The following is a 9121-nucleotide window of genomic DNA, read 5'->3' on the forward strand; positions in this document are numbered from 1 at the left end:
TTTTTTAGCAATTCACACCTTAATGTGTGATTTCCACTTTTTAGTTATAACTTTGCTAAAAGACACCTTCATAAAAATTAGTTGGTGTCTTTTAATAAATGTTCATAAAATAACTTGCTAAAAGACACTTTCATAAAATGTGTCTTCTAGCAAAACTCATATATATATATATATATATATATATATAAGACATATCAAGTGAGAGAGTTTTTATTTATGAGAGAAGAGAGAGTTAAATCATAACCTTTAGATCAATCTTTAGCATGGTATTACCTCTTCATGTTTTGAGTAGCGCTTCAAGAGAGACAAACTCTAGAAATCAAAGGAGGTAATTTTAGGGTTGGGTGTATTTGACGAGGGGTTCTTTTGGGTTGGGAAACATTTGCAAACATCTAGGATGAGTGAAATCATTGAGTCATTGGTTCTTGGGAAGAGATTGGGAAAAAGGTAGAAATTAGGTTTTGTTCTTGGAGAACTTGTTGAAGCTAACTTCTTGTTACAATTTTGTACCTCTTTATAAAGAACTCGTTAATAGTTGATTGGAGAGATCAATCTCTCCTTCATAGTAGGTCATTGTTGGATCAAACTGGGTAAATATTTCTTGGTTTGTTTGTTTCTCTTGTCGATCTTTTGTTTATGATTTTGTGTTTTACACTTGATTTCTAGATTATATGTTTGTTATTGTTGTTGTTGCTTAAAGTTACTTTGATATTGGTTACTACTTTCCCATTGCTCTACAAATTTAAATTTATTGGTGTGAGTGTGATTTTGAGTGCAAATTCACAACAATATTTCAGGTTTTACAATGAACAGGATCATGGACCAAAATCTGAAAAGGGAAAAGACTTTTGGACATCAAAGTTTTGATCTTAATTACATTCCATTTTTTATGTTAACTTTTTAAATTAGTGTAAATTCTATAAGATAAAATGTTAAAAAAAATAAAAAGTTGCTCAAATAGTGATTTGCCCTTCAGAAGTTAAATTCCTGTACTCTTTGTTTGTTTTAATAGCTGGGATTGTAACTCTGTCTAAGAACAAGTTAATAATTTAACCGTGTGTATTGTTTTCGTAACCAACTTTGATTATATTTTTTTATTAATATTTTTAAAATATCAACTTTTATAACTTTTGCAAATAGATGATTATAGGTATTAAAAATCAAAATTGTGCATTGTATATATGAAACAGTCAACTAAATCACTCATTTTAGAATGGAGGAAAATACATAAATTTTGTTTTTAAACAATCAATGTTAGTTGTTAGGAGGTAAGCATTAAAATTGATACTGCCCTTATTACTTTCGTCTTTTACTCTTTTGCTCCAACTAGGGTTAGAAAATGAGTTGGGCATATTCGAGCTTGGCTTATTTCGGCTCGAAATTTGAATCGAGTTTGTTTTAAATATTTTTTTAAGTTTGAACTTTACTTGAATCAAGTTTACGAACAACTCAGTTTGACTAGTTAACTCGAATGTTGATCATTTGTTTAACAATTGTACTAAATTATCGTCAAGTAGTAAAATTTAAAAGTTCGTCACCACAAGTATTGCTTCAATTTCAATTCGACAAATCAATTATACTAACGATATCTAAAATTGGGGTGTTGCACAGAGCATAAGTTTTTTATGCAATAAAATAAAGTTTTGACAAAATCCAAAAAGAAATGTGATTATGTCATTTTTGAATCCCTTCTTCTTTGCTACTCGGTAATTGGGTCTAGAGTCTATAATTGATTTACTTAGTTTCATGATGTTCTAAAAAACATAGCTAAGCCCAATATGTCTTGGTGCTTAATCAGCTTTTTTGGTCACAATCTCATAATGTCTTAGATGAGTCTGTAACCATTGAAGGTTTGAATGCACGTTAGTTTTTTTGTCACAAAAGCGATAATATAATATGTTTAAAGCTATTACAAATTGAACAGTTAAAATCAGTCCCATAATAGTCATCGAAACCTAAATCAACTTATGAACATTCGTAAACACATAAAAAGCATTAACAACAAATATTAACCGAATAAAGCTAAGTTGATCAATTGTATTCAAAGGCAACTTAACATACTAGGGAGAAGTTCGTCTATATGACCTATTAAAACAAACCTAGGTACTCATAATCAGAAGAGACGTGACAACAAGATTAAGGAACAGCACATGAATAGATGATGAAGATGTTGATCGAATCTAGTTTCCAAGTTATTTCCCTAGCCTTCACCGCTCAGAAAACGGATTTCTAGCCCTTTCATGTGTATTTGTCGACTCTTAACTAGGTTCTAGTCGTACCCCTTTTATAGATCTCCAAAATTACACTTTTTTAGGAAATGGGTGTGTGCATCGCGCAGTGGTCTATGTGCACCGTGCACAAGGTAGTGGCAGACATATTCAAGGTCCTCAATCATGCGCATCACGCAGCTTACCTCTACCTCGCAAAATTACATTTTTCACCCTTTTGTGAGCCGAATTAAACATTGGTGTTTCATAAAAGTTGTAGATATAGATGTAAGATTTCATATGTCATTGGTCTTACTCCATTCTGAGAGCTCCAACTCCATGTATCATTAAATATCGTAGACATATATAGATATAGGCTCTTTTTTTTTTTTTTGAAGGATTGTTGTTTGGAGCATAATTTTCGTCTTCTTTCTATTTTTTAAGCAATGGAACATAAGTTACTTAATCATAACAATGCAATAGAACATCAGTACTCTTAAGACACTAGTTACCAATGTTAAAAATAGATTTTTTCATTGAAAATAATAAATGTTTGACTTTTGAAAAGTTAAACATACGACTTTTACACATTACCTGATATAATATTTCTATATTGATTTTCTTATGTACTGTAATGTTTTAGCGACACTAATTATCATTTTCCTTTTTATAATAATTACATCGGTTAATTTTTTTTTTTTTAAAGGATAACAATTCTTAACCATAACAATGAGAAAAAACATACTCCTACATAGGAAGGAATAGGTTGGTTGAATGGGTTATGGGGTGTGGCGTGGTTGTTGACTCATGGTTGCGTCATTTCATTGACTCACATGCATCATACTGTATATTCTTTCTTTCCCATAGAGCCACGAATATGGAAAAAAGCACCAAGTCTTTGTGGCGTGGCCAACGTGATATGCGTATGTGGTCGGTATTAATTTAGAAAGGCTAACAAATGCACTTGTAATTCCATTCTCTTGGTGCCGGGTCCTGAACCAAGTTCCTCGAGGTTGAAGAGAGTATCTCTCAACCACGTGGCATCTCGGGAGACTGGCCTTGTAATTCCATTCTCCCATAATATATCACGTTTGCAAACAAAAACAAAATTAGGGTCACTCTCAAATGCCCTAGTTACATATTTTTTCTATGCGAAAATTACTACTTTTTATTCCTTGAATAATATCTCTTTAAATATCTGTTAGCATTTTGCAAAATATTACAACACATTAACACAAACACTAAAATAAACTTAACTTTTTTTGAAGAGGCTAAATAATTCATTCAAATTGGTTCTAGAGAGAATTGAATCTGAGGCTTCAGGGATGAGCACACTCTCAGGTCCAAAGTTAATACCACCAAACCAACACAAGTGGATTCTAAAATAAACATAACTCGAACAACAATTTTTTTAATGGAAAACAACTACAATAACTAACAATCAATAGTGAAAAACATGGACATTGTACTCAACACAAGCATCCCCAGTTTTGAAATCAATCCAATGAGTATTAGCTTGAGCATATCCTCTAGCAAATCTGAAAAGTCCACTACCACCAACAACAGGCATCTCCCTAACCATATTAATAGCAGGATTCCTCCCTACAATAGTAAGAGTACTCCCATTATACTTTCCTTCAATGAAAGCAAAATTCATTGTCATAAGAAAACCTAGTTCTTCCTGTGATGCAGATGCATAGAATCCTTGAGCTCTTCCAACAAGTTTAGAACTCAGTTCTGGTCCTAAAGTTAAAGGGTTGTCAATCATGTTGACTAAACCAAAAGCAGTGGTTGAATTTACTTTTGATGATGGTGGAACAATTGCAACCGAAGTTGGATTTTTTCCACTCAAGATATCATGCCAATAGAATCTGAAATGACTTAGCTTTTCTTTCTTGTTTAAGCCTAACAACTTGCGATCTATTGGACGAACAAAATCGAAAGTGTCTTGCTTTTCTGACGAAGTTGAAGCAGTGAGTGTGTTGCAAGATATGAGAAGGAAGAAGAACAAAGTCATGATGAAATGTTGGGAAGGCATTGTGGTGGGGTTTGTGAGATTTTTGTTAAGATGATGAATGTGGAGAAAGTAAAGTAGTGGAGGAGAAAAGAATAATAATGGAGGTAAATGAAGTGATGGTGAGGTGATGAGGGGTTTGTCTTGTTTATAAAGAGAACAAATATCATAAAGCAAGTAAACGAAAAAGAACAAACAAATCGAGTAGAACGTTGGAAAAGTATTTTTCTTTATTTCATTCTTAAAATATATAACTAAAAAAACAAATGAAATGCTATCTATTGTTTTTAGCGCATTCTTTAACAACCTTTAAATAGTAAATTTTATAAAAATTGATACATTTAATACATCAATTCTATTAACTAGAAATCTTTAAAGAGTGTCTTTAAGACACTTGTAGCAAGACCCATGTAATATTGAATTATTTAACTTTTTCTATAAACATCTTCTTAACTAAAAATCGTTAAAGAGTATTTTAAAGCACTTGTAGCAATAACCATATAATAAAAAGAAGACAAATTCGATCTTTAAATTAAGGGTAACTTTCACTTCCCTCCTCTCAAAGATGCTTGAATTACATTCTCCTTCCATCTTACTTTAAATTAAAAGTAATTTTCCTTCTCTTAATGGTTCTTGGCCTGAGTGGGGTATGTGTGTAGCGTGGTTGTTGGTTCATGGTTGAATCATTTCATTGACTCGCATGCATCACTTTGCTTTCTTTCTTTCTTTCATGTTGGACCAGAGAGACACAAACATGGAAAAGAGGTGTACACTCAAGTACTCATAAGTCTTTGTGCGTGTGTAATGTGTTCTGCGTTTGTTGTCGGTTTTATTTTAGAAAGGTAAACAAATGCTCTTCTACTTCCATTCTTCCATTATATATGGCCACGTTTGATGAACAAAATCTTAAAAAGTGTATTAAGAGCATCTATATTGGTGAAGTCTTCACCATTTAAGACTTGATACCTAATAGGTACCCCTATTGTGGAAAAAAAATTGAGGGTCTTAAAAGATGCAAGGTCTAAATTAAGACATCATTCTTAAATGAGTCCACATCACCTTTTTATTAAAATAATAATTAAAAAGTGTATTAAAATAGATAGTGTATTAAATAAATAATATTGGTGGGACCCAATTAGACCTTTTGTTAGAGGATCTCCATTGGAGTGGTTGAGTACCTATTAGGTACTATTATTAAAAAATTATTAAAAAGTGATCTGTTAATATGAGACCCATTTAAGACCTCAAAGATGAGAGTCTCCATTGTGGATACTCTAAGAAGAACATTATATGACACTCCAATTATTAACTGATTTTTTAAGTGGGCTCAAATTTATATCATGTGCATTACTTTCAAGTTCTTAATTTTCAGTTTATATTTTAGGATAGTGAAAATATATCAATAGTTAATAATATTGTTAGTTTGATAAAATGGTCATATATTTTAACAATTTTATTGCTTTTTTAATTTGATTATGAAAACCATTGAAAAAAAACATACGATCATTATTATTATAAACAAGTATTTATTTTAAATATTTATTGAATAACTAATATATCTGAACAATAATAATGAGATACATCAATTATTCAATAAATTTTAAAAATAAATATATTTATTTATAATAATGAACGAAGGAAAAAGAAGATTTCGTTGTCGAACCTTTATTTGGGGCTTTCCATAACTTTTTCCACTGCACGTCTTATTCAATACACTGTACACTAAATTTGACTATATTTTTTTAGTTGAAATTTGAAACTTCATTCCCTGTTATAAAAGACTATTCAATACACTTTCTCTAATATTCATCTTTTTATTTATTTAAATTATTGTGGATCTACATCTTAGAAATAGATCCATACAAAATTGTGGGAGATGCATTAATTTTAACCAATAAAAGAATGAGTATCAAAGAGTGTTCAAAAGTGAATGTTGATAGCATTCCTCGTATCGATATATTTACTTCCGACGCTTCTAGATAAAAAAAACCAATAAATATAGGAAAACAATCGTTTATATATTTACTTAATAAAACATGGTCTGTAAAACTTTCTTTTTATTCGAATATGAAAAAATCTCTTCCACAAACAGAAATTTCAATAAGTCTCCGGAGTCTTTTGTTGACTAATGAACCGCACCCACCCATTTTGATTTAGGTAAAAAGTACACTTTTGTTAATTCATCGTTTCATACAATATCCTTATACTTACTTAATTAATATCACATTGACTTTGTATATCACAACAACAAAAATGGTTTATTTTCCATTCAAGAAGTTTCTACTAGAAGTTGAACTGCATTTTTTAGTTTTTGTTGATCATAATTACTATTTTAATTTTATTGGCCTAATTGCACTTTTCCCCCTATATTTTGTTAATTGTGCGATTTTGCACCCCCTCTTTTTTTGAGTGATTTTGAACCCATCTTTTTCCCCTCTTTCTGGTTAGATGGAACTTCTTGTGTTTTATTGCACTTTTGCCCCCTATCTTTTTGCCAATTGTGCGATTTTGCAACTACTCTTATTTTTTTTGACCGATTTTGCACCCCATCTTTTGCCCCCTTTCCCCTCTTTTAATGATGATTTTGAACAAAATACAATTGGCAAAAGATGGGATGCAAAATCGCTCAAAAAAAAAGAGGGGGTGCAAAATCGCACAATTAACAAAAGATAGGAGGAAAAAGTGCAATTAAACCAATTTTATTTATAGGAAAATGGCACAAAGGTGGATATGAAACCATTGGTCCTAGTTCCAATAAATTTAAAATGCCAAAAAAAAAATTATGGGTTTTTCAATATATAATTGTATTCAAGATGTGTCAAACACTAAAAGTAAATATCTCTTTCAGCTGAAATTCAAATTTTAGTTTATGTTTTATTATTTATTTGAAACTAAAGGTGTTAATCGCCTCCAAACAGGTCATAAGTAGGTACTCGGAAGCAATAAGTTTGACATTTTCAGTAAAAAAGTGGGTAGTTTGGTTGGTATATACCGATGAGTTTTAAGCATAATGACATATTCAAACAAGAAAGCTAACATAACCATCAGTTTATTAATATTTGTCAATGAAAAAAATTAACGAAATACATACATGTGTGTATACATATTATTCTAGAAGAACTATTTTTATTTTTTTTTAAGGGAAGAAGAACTATTTTTCTCGTTTACTACGACTACGGTGGCGTTTTTATAGTTATAACTCATAATATGTATATGCAGGAAACAAACGACCTTCAACGCGTGGAGAGAAAATAATTAAAAATGAAAATGTGTTGCACAAAAAATAGTTTTCTCTCTTTCTTTTTGTTTTGTTTTTGGTAGTGTATTCTCTCTCTTTCTATCAAGAGGCCTGAATACAAAAAATAGTTTTTGAGGAATTGCAATTTATCTGCATTCAGGGACTAAATTGACGACTCATTTCTTATTCAGGGACTAAAGTGACTAATTCCCCATAGTTTTTTCATATGTTCGTTGGCTTTTCCCTTTCTTGTGAGCCATCACCAAAACTCTAATTTATTCTCCTTCATTTACTAAAGAAGGGTGATTTAGTGTCAACTTTTAACCTAAAATCATCTCTCTAACTCGTTTTTCTCTTTCCTTTTTACTGAAATAAGTGATTTTCAAATCCATTTTGTTTCTTATTTTGTGATTTTGTCGTCATAGTGCGACTTTGGTTTGTTCGTCGTCTTTGTGCCGCGTTGTTTGTCTTTCTTGTTTTGTTCAGGTATTTGTTTGGTTCAGATTGTCAGATCATCTTCGATCTAGTGCAGATCCAATCAATGACTTTGACATCGTCTATGTTGCAGATCCAGAGTTGCAAATCCGGAGACATGGGTAATCCGGAGACTTGAATATAATCATATGTGTAGGCTTTTTATATTTTGATGTATGTGTAGGCTTTTATATTTTGATGTTTTATGCTATTAACATGGATGTTGCAAGTTTGTTTGCAAATTCATCCTTTTTGTTTTTAGCAAATTTGCATTGTATCAATGTACTCTATCAATTTAAATGAATGAATATCATTTATTTTTGTAAAAAAATAAAATAAGTTTGTCGACTATGAAGTTTAATCAATCAATTAGCAAAGAACCGTAAGAACGGAACCAAGCATCCTATGCATGTAATGTGCAAGTGGGTGGTGGGATTGATTCCCTCGGATTAGTCGGTCCTTAGATCGAATACCGAGTTTTCATAAAATAAAATAAAAAAGGCAGCAAGCATCCTATGCATGTAGAGCCCGTTTGGTGGGCAGGATATGACAGAGACAAGATAGGATAAGAAGATGGATAAAGATAGGATATGATAGTGGCAGGATAAACATTCATCCTATCATGCGTTTGGTGCACACTTGATAAAGAAATGATAGCATTATTTTATTCTATCCTGCGTTTGGTGTACACTTGCTATTGCATGATAAAAAATATACTCCTTCCGTTTCAAAATGACTGTCGTTTTAGGTGTTTACACACATATTAAGAAATGCAATGATTAAAAGAAAGAGAATGATTATTTTACCAAATTATCCTTATTAACTATTGGTTAGTTTTAAAAGTAATACTTTGGAAGTAGTGTGCAGAGTATTAATTGGAGTGTACAATTGAAAAGAAAAAGTTATTATTGCATTGAAAACTGAAAGTGGCACTCATTTTGAAATAATTTTTTTGGCTAAAACGACACTCATTTTGAAACGGAGGGAGTATTATATTTAAATTACAAAGTTATCCTTGTGAAACACATTCATATTTTCTAAGAAAAAAACAATTTTCATATTTTTAATTGACAATCAGAAAATAATGAGTAAGTAAGAATTAATATTAATATATGCTCATTTAACTGTGAGAGTATTTTAAAGTTTTATCATGTAAATATTTTTAAATAAACTTATATTCAAAATATA

The 9121-nt window shown here is 31.0% G+C and overlaps 1 protein-coding gene across 1 annotated transcript; it reads right to left on the reverse strand.

Annotated features, from left to right (window-relative positions):
- Positions 1 to 3348: 3348 nt before the first annotated feature.
- Positions 3349 to 4353, reverse strand: LOC146926211 (dirigent protein 20-like). The gene has a single exon (XM_085758585.1). It carries the CDS (start codon positions 4243 to 4245, stop codon positions 3649 to 3651), a length of 597 nt encoding a protein of 198 aa, XP_085614711.1. The 5' UTR covers positions 4246 to 4353; the 3' UTR covers positions 3349 to 3648.
- Positions 4354 to 9121: the final 4768 nt, after the last annotated feature.

This window comes from Medicago sativa, chromosome 4, assembly GCF_051527215.1.
Source record: "Medicago sativa cultivar Bolivia chromosome 4, Bolivia_mono, whole genome shotgun sequence".
NCBI lineage: Eukaryota > Viridiplantae > Streptophyta > Magnoliopsida > Fabales > Fabaceae > Medicago > Medicago sativa.